At 33.6% G+C, this 14121-nt stretch overlaps 1 protein-coding gene across 1 annotated transcript in view; it reads right to left on the bottom strand.

The window, feature by feature from the left end:
* LOC148278305 (uncharacterized) overlaps positions 1 to 14121 on the bottom strand; it is a 396029-nt gene that overhangs the window by 328569 nt on the left and 53339 nt on the right. Inside the window, exon 2 of the mRNA XM_088231597.1 lies at positions 3887 to 7303. Within this exon, the coding sequence (XP_088087723.1) occupies positions 3887 to 7231 (3345 nt within the window). The 5' untranslated portion in view covers positions 7232 to 7303. The remainder of the gene's footprint in view (positions 1 to 3886; positions 7304 to 14121) is intronic.

Here is a 14121-nt window from a genome sequence, read left to right as displayed (position 1 = left end):
CCGAGAATCAAACCCCACTCTACTCCAAATTGATTTTTATTTTCCAATAGTGAGTTATTTACAATTCGTTGAAAATGGCCATCAAAATTGAAATATTTGGGTAAATTATACGAACGAAAATATTTAATAAAAAAAAAATAAAACCGCCCAGTTTTATCTGCCGTCTGAGGGCGTACGGTATACAAGTTTGACAATCATTTTTGAAAAACGCTCAAGGTACCGACACAGAAAATTTCATTCTGACACTTTCTTAAAACAAAACAACAAAATCGGTTCAGTATTGGTGTGCAAAAAACGGGACAACGAAACGTCAATTTTAAAGATTTCAGCTAGGCATAATCAGTCCGATGCGCAGTTGTTTATTTCGCACAGTATCGGGGAGGCGTTCGCGAGAGAGTGACAGAAAAAAAATGTTTAAATACTTTTTTTTATCAAAATTGTCTGCTTTTCTTTTTAAACCTGTCAAATTAGCGGAAAACAAGGTTTACGATAAAGAAAAACGAACGCGTGCGAAGGGTTAAAGTAGATGAGGTTAGGTGCTGTTATTACTTTTATTTTTATTTTTTTATTTTATTTATTTCGAATACAAACAGATGTACAGGTTAAATGAATATTTAAAAAAAAATAAAAAAATGTATACATAGTAGAGCCTGCCATCCAATTATATGTATTCACTAAATAATACTGTAATAAAGCGACGACGGCTTGAAGTTTAAACTATATAAATAATAAATATACTATATATTAAAATAAGATAAATATGGACAAAACAAGGAGATAGTGGAAAGGAAAAGAAGGAAATTGATAAGGAGTGGTAAAGGATGATTGAAGGAAAGTGAGAGTGGAAAATTGCATTTGATTTAATGATTAAACGAATTATGAATGAAGAGCATGAATCAAGCCTATTAATTCTCTTCTGTACATATTGTATGGAGTGTTAAATATATCAAGACTATTAAATTTTTTGTTAAATGTTTCACATTTACGAGGGAGTGTAGAATGTTTCCGATGATTAGTTTTAAATTTACGAATATAGAAAATATCAGAGAGTCTAGTTGGCCTGGAGGGGACACGGTAAGCAAGTAGATTAATGAGTTCCGGGGAATCGAATTTATTACGGCATATACTAGCTATGGTGGACCTACATATAAATATATAATACACTATTAACAAGCAAGAAAATTCAACGCCTTTATAAGTCAAAAATAAAAAATCAATATGAATATGCGCGCAATCACCATGTCGTATTTTCTGTCCCCTTTTCCTCCGATGATAAACCATTACATAAGATTACACTGCAAAAAATTACTCATATATTGATCTATCTAATATATTGATTAAATTATTATTAACACATGTATTTACATATTTACGAACAAGAAATACTTTTCATACATAGAATTAAGAGTAGTCCAGAAGGAGCGTAGAATCATATTTGAATACATCGGACTGTTCCCAATAATCCCCTCACTATGCTCTACTTTCGCCGCGCGTATTCGTGATGTCGTCGCGTAATGTTGCACGATGGGAAAAAATATAATCATAACACAAATGTAAGGTTAAAAAAAAAGCAATCTGTTAACTCTCTAAAATTTTATTGTGCACGCGGAAATATTGATTGACACAACAGAGTAGATAAGTAAAGGTCATTTAATAAGAGTAATTGAATTAATAAACTTTAAACTTAAAATATAAATCAAATTTTATTTCACATAAAACGGATATTTTTATATCATGTTGAATAATATTTGACGTTTTGAAGATAATGTCGGTCAAATGTCCACTACAGAGTTGTTTAATCCGAGGTCCAATTTTCATTATTTCTCTTATTAGATGATCAAAGTAGGGTAAAAAGGGCGGCCTCCGTGGTGTAGTGGTCAAGACGCTTGACTCACGCACGGAAGGTTCCGGGTTCGATTTCCGGTGAGAGCACAAAAATTAAAATGTGATTTTTCTCAAGCCTGGGTGCTCTGTGATGTAATTCACCAATGTAATTAGGCCTCCTGGCCTGTTGTGGTGCAAAAAAAAATACTACCCTGGCAACACTAACGAATTTTCCATTTTGTTTCTTCGACAATCTGACAGATGGAAAAATAATTAAATTTTTAAGTAATGCATTCGCTACTTAAACATTTGTTTGCTAATTACACATGAAATGTGATCCCATCCTGTTTCTTTAATTTCTACACTTTAAAAGGACACAACACGGCATAGTTGAATTCAAATCAGGAGTTGCGTACTGAGCGACGTCTACAAAGAAACTAATGGGTCAAAACGTAAACCTACTCATTTATGAGTAGTTTAGTGGCCTTTTGTTTGATGTGCGAACAAAGTAGATATGGACTATTCTTAATTCTATGCAAAAGTGAGGCGTTCCGAATTTCCTCATTCCTGTTGATGTTCATTCATTTTTTTTTTCTTACTTAATACCCACTTAATTAGATGTTTAGACGCTAAGCCATGTAGTACACATATATTGTATGGCATAGTTTGTATTTTTATAAACTACGAGCTGAACCCGGCAATACTTTGCTATTGCTAGATTTGAGGACATACTCGTTTATATTATATTAAATGAACACAATCGAAAGTTTGATATCAATTATGTATTCAGTAAAAATTAGATATGTACATAAACATTTTTATTTTTGTTTTTCGGATTACATAAATTGTGAGAATATGCGGTGGCAGGTAATTTTGATAAATAGTTATTTGAACAATCGCAGCGTATCTTGATCATTTTTGTTACATGAAGGTAAGGTAGTCAGTCTTACGCTTCAGGTACCAGTCCAGGGACTATGAAATATTGTAGTGTGAAAAAACCGTATTAAATAAATATTTCATATTAACCCTTTCGGGAATCGAACCCAAGACCTCTTGCATGGTAGGTAAATGCGCTGACCATTACACCACGAGGCCGACAAAATTCGACAATAGTCGATTAGGCATATCGATTGCTTTGTCATAATGCTATTCTTGAAAACCCTCCGATAATTTAATTACAAAGACGAATGAGAAAGTGGCAACAATAAAAAATCCAAGCTATAAATATGGTCATGACAAATATTTACATTTCGCTGCAAACCGCACGTAAATCGGTCCAGTAGTTATGCAGTCTATAGAGGACACACATACCAAAATTGCCTTTTATTTATATATAGATATTTATTCCGTCTGTCGGTCTATAACACTAACTATGTACAGCACTCGTTCTATTGATCTTGTCCTAATTTTAAAGTTTTTTCTTTCATCTATCGATATATTTAACACGCCCCTTGATTTATTTAAAAATAAATTACGACTCTTTTTGTCTGGCTGCGACACACTCCCACTTGCTTTTTAATCATGCACACGTTTACATACACCCGAAAATTCACTCTCATAAAAATAAACACAAACACACCCTCTTATATATACGCACGCACATATTTAACATGTATGATTATTATTTAGAATCTTCACTGGTCTGTCTTTCAACCTTATCGTCAATATGTGATTTAATAATTGTTGACTGTATGTGTCTATAAAACAAATAAATACTTAAATAAGTGTGTAAGATAAAACCTAAAATAAAATACACAGCGCCCTTGAAGTGATCTCTCACGAAAACTACGCAATACAAATAGTCAACGTTTATTATTATTATTAAATGTAAATAGTTTAGTTTATTTTAAACCGTAATAGGACAGAAGGCCCAATTAAAATTTTAAATTACAGTACAAAACACCTGGACTCGCGAAAATTAGTGCTTTTACCATGTAAAGGGCATCTTCAGACCAGAAAAAATTACATACTTCAGAGTGTAAAGTGATCACTTCAATTGGCCAACGCCAAACAGTTGTTGAATCATTCATTTACATTGAAAAAAGTATAATAAAATGATTACCTTTTCATTAGCAGCGGTCGCCGTAGTCTGCGTGTGGCTGGTAGCGGAGATTCTGTACTGCATCTCGGAGACAGTGCAGAACCCAGTATGTGTGGAGTATACTCCCGTGATGGTAACATCAGCTTCCTGATTAACTATCACGGCCACTTTAGATTTACTGGCAGTACTTTCAGCGCCGCTTAAAGGAAAATCCTTCCTCGATGTGGAACTTTCACCCTTCTCGCTCGCGTAGCTTTTGGATTTTTTGGCTTGTTTCTCCTCCTGTTCGCTACTGGTATAGTCCGAGGTGGTCTCGTCCTTGGACTTGGGAGACCTCTTCTCGTAGCTGGCAGCGAGCATGGCTGTCGCATTAAGACTGGCCATTCTTTTCTTGACCACCATATCTCTTAAGTCCATAACGACCTCAGTGCGGTTACGTCGCTTCTTCGGAACCGGATTGGCTTTGGGCTTCTTTATTATGATGGAGTCACTCGAAGAATCTGAAGTATTTTCTGATTTAACGACTATTTTCGGTTTCATTATTACTTTCTTCTTCTCGGGCGCTTGCTTTTTATGTTCAGCTTCGCTTTCCTCGCTCGACGATACTTTCATTTCCCAATATTTCCCGGCGCCAGTGGGCTGGTAACGCAAAGTCCTGGTTGGAGCGTTACATTCATCTTCGGAGCTTGTAATTTCTGATTTTACCTTTTTTTCATATTCAGATTCAGAAGACGTGGACTCTCGCTTTTCGGTCTTAATATACTTTTTCTTGACTGTGTCTTTCCACTTTGGTAGGACTCTATCGACAGTTCTCATAAGTCCGAGTTCGAGATGTGTTCTGCTCTCGTTCTCATACAAACACTGCACTTTCGCGACAGCATTTAAAGAGGCTTCTCGGTGTTTCTTTGGCCCTGTCCAAAAACCTAGCAATTTCATTCGATGTTTGTTATCATTGGTTGGTATAGTTATGAATTTTTTAACGGGTTTAGCTAAAGATTTACCAATATTCTTATTTTTTCCTTTGGGGGAAATACTTTTTGTTTTGATTTCCCTTTTAACTCTAGGAAAGGCAAATCTTTCATCGTCCTCGGAATTGTCATCAGTCGATTCATATGAATAAACACATTTATCAGGGTTTTTTTTCTTGGAGTCAATATTTTCTTGATTTGGTAAAACCAAACATTTCTTTACTGGAGCGTTTATCGCTGGATCTTTCATTGCGAGAATTTCCCTTTTGACATCGATATCTGAGGTTTCTTTTACATTTTTTAGGAGCGTTTCCATATTATTTTTGTCAACAGTACACAATTTTTCCACAATCTCCGGTTTGGAAATTAATTTACTGTTTAAACTTATATCTGTTTTTTCTGATTCTTCAGATAATTTCGGTTTGTTTGAATTATCTTTGTTTTGATTTTGGTTACTACAAGCATTAGAAGATTTAATATAGGTTTTTTTCAAAGCATTTTCTGTAGTTTTACCGGTCTTAAATACATTTAATTTCTTTGGCAGACTTTTATCATCGTTTGGCTTAGTTACTATTGCACCTTTGTCCACATCTTGAACATTTTCAGAAGTTCCAACAGATTCAGGGAAGCTGTATGTTATTTCGTCGCCACTACAAGAACTATCTTTACTAGATTCAGCCTTCTTTTTAAAAGCTGTTGACACCTTAAGTATATTTTTCGCTAATTTTACTCCTTTAACCATGGCGACTTTTTTTACCTTCTTACCAATTGGTTTTTCTTTTAATGAACTTATATTTTGTTTCTTGGTCAACTGAGCGGATTTCAAATACAGAGATTTCTTTGTTTTAAGTTTGGGGATAATTTTGGACGATTGTTTATCAGCTTCAACGATGGTTGATTTTCCCAAATTGATTTCAGATGATTTTCCACATTCCAATTTCTTAGATGGTTTGTTTGAAGGTTTTGGAGACTCCAGAATTTTCTTAACTTCCTCTACTGATTTCGAAGACAGAGCGACACTTTTTTTCTTCTCAGTGTCATTTTTTAGTTTTTCAGAAGTTTCAGAATCCGTTGTTCGGGTAAAACTTTCATCTAACTTGGAGACATCAATATTAGAAACTTTTTTATCAGTTTGGTGTCTTGTACTTTCAATAACTGTGCCTTTCACTCTAGCAATCGGCTTCACTTTTCCTACTAGCTTTTTCCGACCCAATGGGGACACAAGCTGACTATCTAAGAAAGGCATTTTCATAAGTATATCAGACTGTTTTTCGTTTACACTACATTTTTGAGAAGGTAACCAACTAGAAGTATTGACAGATTGAATAGGATCAGAGTAAAATGAACGATCATCTGTCTTTTGAGTTGTGTTAATAATATTATCGCCATCTTTAACTTTTACGTTTTTACTTATTTCTTGAGATTTCACAACTTTTTTCAGAACAACGGGTTTTTTAGCTATGTTATGGACAGCAACTTGTTCTACAGGTACTTTTGAGGATCGTGAAATGTTATGTTTTAAATTTTCTTCATCATTGCCCAATTTGTTGGATTCACTGGTTTGTATCAAGGGAGCGGATGAACTGCGTAAAGGGCAGTTTCTTTTCCTTTTCTCAGGGGATCGCGCTCGGTCTTTTACACCTTTGGGCTGATTGCAAGTATCTATTCGTTCAGTTGTCTTTTTTGGTGATTCACATTGGACACTGGAATCCTTAGCCTTCTGTGAAAGGTTGTCAACGTCTTTAGAAGGGAGTACTAAGGAGGACTTCGGTTTTACAATGATTTTTTTTGTTCTTATTTTATTTGCTGTTGATTCACCTCCATCTATTTTGGCAGGTTTATTAGTTTTGACTGGTTTTGGAGGAGTTTTATTTTTGATAATTCTTCGATCTTGTTTTTCTTCGGAATTCAATTTATCAACTTGATCTTTTTTAGGCACAAACGCCTGTGGTTTATTCTTTTTGATCTCAGCTTCTTTTTTTCTATCAAGAGACGATTTTCGAGCATCTGATGATTCTCTTTTCTTTTCTGACGAAGGATTTTTAGTTTCAATACGTTTCGTTTCATTTTTCTTTTCCGAGGGAGGCGATTTAACTTCCAAATTTTTCAGTTCTTTTTTCCGTTCTGGGGAGGAGGCTTTAACTGTGTCAGTTGGCTTCTGGGACACTTTGGCTGTAGTCGCCTTGGGAATTATTTTGGCAGACGCGTTTCCACTTTTAATTTTTTTGGTGGCATATTTTTCTGCTGTTACTTTAGTTGGAGTGTTTTTAACAAGTTTTTTGATAATTTTTCGCTTTTTTGACTGATTAACAATAACTTTGGTTTTGATCAGCCCCCTTCGCAAGGGCGCTCCAGAGATCGCCTTTCGCCCTCGTCTCGTCAAGACTTGGGGGCGCATGGTGGACCTGGTCTTTTTTGGCTACTCCCCTCCACGCAGATTCCCCACTGCGAGCGGGAAATAAGTTTGTCTCTGGAAAAGAAAGAAAAAAATAATTAATTGTTGAAGTAGCCAAAGTAATAAATTTTTTGTACAATACGTAACTAATACAAATGAAATTAGAACAAAATTAGACTTCCATTTAGGAAAAAGGTAAAGTCACAAAATTCAATTTTATTTAAAGCAATTAAAAAGTATTACGAAATGGAAAAAAAATATTTATGAAGAAAAAAACATATCAAAATTTAAAATAATGGTCAAGACACATGTGATAAACAATTTATAAATTAAATATATTTGCAATGTTATTATTAGAACACACATAACAATATGTATGATATGTGTGCCCTACTTTAAGATTTAAATAAAAAAAATAAAAAATATTAACAATATGCTGGGAATCCTATGAACACACGAGAAACATATTTTTTAAACTTATGTATCGAAAATCTAGTGAAATCATTGCGCAAGAAGAGAAAGATAATTATTTTTGTTACGATTCTTACAAATATTTAGTTGTTTTGTATATTTTTAAATAAAAATAAGGTACAATAAATAGTAGACACTTAAATTTTTATAAATCCGAATTTTTTTATAGCAAGGAAACCTATCGATAAATGTTTTACCACGACCAGTTTTTAATTCTTCATCCTAACTGTGTTTGTATAAATTTTAATTTTGAAATAAAGATACTAGCCTCGAAGATGTCGCGAAACCGATTGAACTGATCGCTGATTATTCCGAATTTGGAGATTTAAATATTGCTCGTAGTTTTTTTAATAATAAATTACAATGAGCTCCCACCGAAAATTTTCACGAACAAAATTGAATGTATTAATATGAACTACCTATGAGCATTATACTTATATTAAAGATTTATTCTAGCGTGTCCGTAGAAATACCTACATCCTTTCTTCCCTAATAAAATTGTATTTATGCACATATTTATATCAAGGAAATATCGCTTTTTTACAATTTAAGGGAAATAGAAAAAAAAGTTTTTTGTAATATATTTAAATATATTACAAATAAAATAATTTTGAATTCCCGCGAAATTGGTTCATTGCATTAGCCACGTCCCTAATACGGTTAAACACGTTCGGTTAAATTTTGAACTCTGTGACCGTTTAAATTTAAATAGAACGACGCGTCTTCACGAATCTTGACGTCACCATTGTAAAGGCCAAACGTAGAGCTTTTTTGTGGAAACGTAATCTTTAACAATTTTAATAAAAAAATTATGAATGAATACTTTTTAACACAATATCCATATTGATTGTGAAAATACAATTGATTCCCCATTCCATCATATTTTTAGTTTGTCCGCATTTTCGTAAACTGAGACGTGATTCAATCCCCTAGTGAGTTGTATAAATATACTACATCAGAGATGGAAAACATCTAAGAGTAGGGCATATATTGGCTGGTTTAATAATATTTTTATTTTTTATCAAAAAATAAATATTTACGTTCTTATGATTTACCCAGATATTTTATTTTGAGGGCTGTTTTCAAGGAGTTGTACATAACTCACTATTAGAAAATGGGAATCAAGTTGGGGTAGAGTGGGATTCTAACCACGGACCTTTGAGCCGTGAGTCCGAGACAATGGCCACGGGACCACAACCCGATTCAAAATAATAATAAGGAGAATAATATATTTTATTCACGCTCGATTGGGCAGGTACTACAATACCCAACCAGCCATGTGACCATTACAAAGTATAAATAATTAGAAAAACAAGATAAAAAATAATATAAAAATATATAAACAATATAAAATTAAGAGAAAACCAAAAAGTAGTTTAAGTAGCCACTTAACACACTGCGAAACACCCACTATTCTTCCTTTGTTTGAACATCCGAATTGCTTCAGATATGTATTTCTCAGTATGCGGAATAATGGGTTTAAAGGGTTTTATCAATACACCTACGATATTATATTAACCGCCTAAATAAACCTAAGTGCGTATTAGTGATTCTCTCGGTGAGACGAGCGGTGGATATCATACACATCATTATTTATATATTTAAAGTACGCAGTGGCGGTGGAGACTATCTCTATCTGCCAACAGACGCAGACGGCAGGTGTGCGTTACACTTTAGACTATACACTACACCAGTGTTTTTCAACCTGTGGATCGCAACCCTCGGAAGGGCCGCCAGACCGTGCTGGGGGGGTTTTAAATTAGGTCGTTTTATTTTTTGTTTTTATTTTATTAACATCTACGGCATAACTGCCTTTTACAAAACGGATAATATGAACATAGTAGGTTCAAACATTTTTTCAAAACATACATTCCTTTTTTCTCCAGATTAAAAAACAAAAGACAAAACTAAAAATTATATGATACATTCAGTAGACGCTTAAAATAAACTTAAAAATCAAATAAAAGAATTAAATATTTTTAAGGATTAATATAACAAGACAATCATAAAGTTACTGCTTCATATAATGATTGAACGTAGTTAAGCAGAATATCCACAATTGCGACACGGTACAAATTACTAGTACTTAAATACACACTTTTTCTACAAAATACTCAGTTTACCCTAAATATGCCTCCTGCAATGGTAGCCGATACATCGGAACAAATCCAACACACACGGTATCACCCAAAAAAGAAACATATTGATAATAGTGACCGTGAAAACCTTCGCACCTATTTAATGAGATTCTTGTTTGTAATATATAAAAAAAACTAATGTATTCATTGTGTATCATTATTTGTTGTGTAGATTTTATTTTTTTCTCACATAAAAGTGCTATTATCTCAGTTTCACTTTTCCATGGCTGGCTGCTTTTTGCATAACGACGTTCAATTATACTAAAGGTTTAATTACTATTCACCATATTTGAAAAAGTTCAAAAGATTTGTTCTATAGGAACAATACCCTACATTAAATATATCCGATGCGTGGGAAGAACTATTGCCGAGTTCATAAAGTCTATTTAGTACGGCGTTACAAGTATACACTGACGGTGGCACCTGTCTAGCAATTCTTTCGGGCACCCTTAAATTGATGAGAGATACCAGATCTAGGCATGTGTTATGTCATTATGTCCGCTATTGAAAATAATCTTAGTTCACATAGGCAGGATGTGGTAAATAGCTCAAACAATTTCAAAGCTTTCATTGCACTCTGGATATTCTAATTGGGTGTAGGTACTTCCAGAAGACTGCAAACTTTTGCGCATTTAATTTAATTTAAAGAACGCTGTCAGCCGCAGCCGCAAGATTGATAAGATTTAGAGGCCTCGCTGCTGAATCTCAACGGTCTCAATAAATAGCCAGATTTTTTTCATTTTGTAAAGGGGTCGCGTGTTCAAAAATGTTGAAAAACACTGCACTATACTAACAACTTCTCACCCACGCCACGTTCCTCCTCGCATCTTCCATCAACCCTATCTGAAATCCTTGATCTGGGCACGCGTTCTCCTAAATTACCCCTAATTTGTTTGTTTCTTCTCCTACTATATTTGAAGGTTAATTAATTCACGTTTCCGCGGCTCGTGTTCAATACATCCCAAGTAATACATTAAATTAATGAATATTTATTACAGTTTCTTTTATCTAACTAATTAATACAAATAAAAACAAAGTACTATCTTAATATTAATGCTTTTTTTAATAAATACATTACCGTTGAGTTTTTCTTCAGCATATACAATATTTTTACGCGCTGCTCGAATACTTTATCGTAGTTAAATAGTTTCTTATAACCGTTCGATTTACGTATTTTTCAATGGTTTTCATTATAACATATAAATATTTTGTGATTTTATTAATACTTTATTAAAGTAAATGATTATTTAACATTACACATCATACATATTAAAATTATGTCAAATTAATGTTATTTCAACAAAATGAATATTATTTATGTAATAAATAAATGTATCTTGAATCAATATTTTAGTATTCTGTTCTACAACAGAAAGGTTTTAAAAATCATTTAAATAAACTCAATAGTTAATCAACAATGTTTTGAGTATCTCTAAATGTTTGTAGACAGGCTGGATTTTACTCGCTAAGATATTATTAAGATCTAAATTTATTGCAACGGAGAGAGAAAACATCTTTGAGAAGGGAATATAAAAGTCTAGACATTTACAGGGAGAAAGGTCTGTCATGGACCATTCATAACAGTTGAGGAAATGTGGATGTCTAAACACAGGCAGAATAGTGAGTGTTACAAAGTGTGTAAAGTGGCCACATAACCCAGCCCACGACAGGTCATAAGTCATGTAAATGCCTAGACTTCCATATACCCTCAACTCACTGCTTTCTTCAAAATCATAGTTTAAGTGTTCCCTCTCTGTTGCAATAAATGAAGATCTCAACAGCAGTTATATTAATTTTTATTTTTTGCATTAATTCTACGGGGAAGTATTATTCCTTTGTCAGTAGACAGTGAAATACGATTAAACAATATTCTAAGTCTGTCAGTTGGTACAAATTGTCTAAGGCCTAAGGTTTAAGTCAAAACAGCTGTTTATGCCAGCTGAATGAAGCGGTTAATTGGGGTAATGCAACATCACCTGCACGTTGTGGGGATGATTATATATGGGAAGGGTTGATTATGGACAAGAGTGGGAGTAAAGGTAACTTGCAGTTGGACGAACCTTTAAAACAAGTTAACGAGAAAACGATTCAACCAATACAATATACAAATATATTTCATTCAGCTTTAAATAAAAATGCTTTTTGAACTTCATGATAACAATCGGATGATTTTGAGATGTTCAAATCCAGGTTTACGATTTAAACTTTCAATCTCAAAATGTTTATATTTTCATCAAAAATTAAGTTGAGTTTGGCGGTTTTATAATACCAATTACGTGGTAATAGATAAAATTCCATACACGTTTTCAATATTTTTAAAGAAAATAATTTAACAAATTACAACAGGGATGGAGAATACCATAAATAAGGGAATATGGAAGTCTAGGCATTTACAGGGCTTATGACCTGTCATTGGCTGGTTTAAGTGGCCACTTTACACACTGTGTAACATTCACTATTTTGCCTATGTTTGAACATCCAAATTTCTTCAATTCTTCCATTTGTTGATTTTAGTGAAGTTAAAGAGCTGAAACCTTTATTGTTGCGAAGAGATTCATCTGACTGAATTATTTCACATACTAGGCAAACCAACTGGTCCAAGAAGAAGTTTAAAAATTGAAAAATTGTTTTCAGGCGAAGTTTCGGGGTTTTCGATTTGTGGCCCTTTTGTTTTTAAGCAGCGATATATTATAAATAGTTAATATAAGTGTGCATATAAAAAAAAAGTTTGAATATTTTAAATAAGGATGGTAAGAGAACAATCGTAATAAATAATGTTAGAATAAGTATAGATGTACAATGTACATATTGTGTTGTAAATATTATATTAGTCTATGTTTATCATAGAACTAAGGAAAATAAAAAATGTTCATTAGCATATTACAAAAGAGGTGAAGTTCATTTTAGAGAAGGTTATATAGAAGTCTAGGCATCTACAGGGCTTATGACCTGTCATTTGTAATTTTTTTTTTATTCATTTTTTTTTTGGTATTTTTACAATAAACATGATAATAAAACAGAGTATTAAAAAAATAAAGCATAATTACATATTAATAGAAAAATAGTAAACAAAAAAATCCCACAAAGGCATGACCTGTTCGTGGGTCTACAAGAAAATGTTAAAGAATTTTTGCTTCTATGGTAAATAATGGACAGTTATAATATTTTTGTATAAAATAAGACAGAAAAAATAAAATATTCTGTAAAAGATAATATGGTATTTTTTTTGGCTGGCTTAAGTGGCCACTTTACACACTATGTAACATTCACCATGCTGCCCATATTTGAACATCTATATTCCTTCAATTCTTTTATCTGTTGATGTTTGTGAAGTTAAAGACCTACAAACTTTATTTATGTGGGTGATAACAGGTTATAAACCACGTAGATGCCTAGACTTTTTGTATTGCCTTCTCTAAAATGTTCTCCATCCTTGTTGTAATATGTTAACATCAACAGCTCCACGGGGAGTAGAATCCAGTCCTTTTCTGCAAAAATTACACAAACTCAAAATATTATTAAAAATAATAAATTAAAGGAAATATAATGAATTACACAATTCCGTTAAAAGAAAGATACCGTTTACATACGATTTAAAAAAAGGCGTTTTTCCGTAATAATATTTAGCCACCAACACATAACGCAACTGGTACACGATTCGAAACGGATTATTATATCGTTCGTAACACGAGTGTTTTTTTATTCCTCCTTATTATCTCCGGATAAAGGGTCTCCAGATGCAACGGTCTTCCTTTTGTAATGCAATGCGGCTGCGGCTGTGTGCAGAAAACAAGATGATACGCACACACACGCACGGGTGCATTCACCATTCACGCACACCGCGACACGGACCTACGATATGCACCGCACCAACACACGCGCGCGGGGTAGCAGTACCACCTGGCGGAGGCATCCTAAGAAACCAGCTCTTATTGTAAGTAATAACTCGGATCGTCTCTACCTGGTTTCGTAGCTCGTGCCAAAGGGGATACTTTAGGGTTGCGACGAAAGGAACTAATAGGGGTAAAGAGTGTAATAAATATCAACCAATCAAATTTAAAGATAAAATAAGATACGACATGAATTGATCACCTTCGTACATATTTTTTTTTTTTTTAAACTGGGTTTCATATTAAAGCCAACAAACAATACCTCTACTCCGGAATATCTAAGGAAACTATGCATTCCAGATGGACTAGCTGACGCTTAGATCAGCTACGTCTACGGCGAGAGAAAAAGTTATTATACATCTACGCAAACATCGCACTAAATTCAGTGAATGCG

This window comes from Micrasema longulum, unplaced genomic scaffold (genome assembly GCF_059751315.1).
Source record: "Micrasema longulum isolate JH-2025_06_02 unplaced genomic scaffold, ASM5975131v1 h1tg000896l, whole genome shotgun sequence".
NCBI lineage: Eukaryota > Metazoa > Arthropoda > Insecta > Trichoptera > Brachycentridae > Micrasema > Micrasema longulum.
The sequence above is the reverse complement of the archived record's forward strand: the minus strand, read 5'-3'. Positions and strand labels throughout refer to the sequence as shown.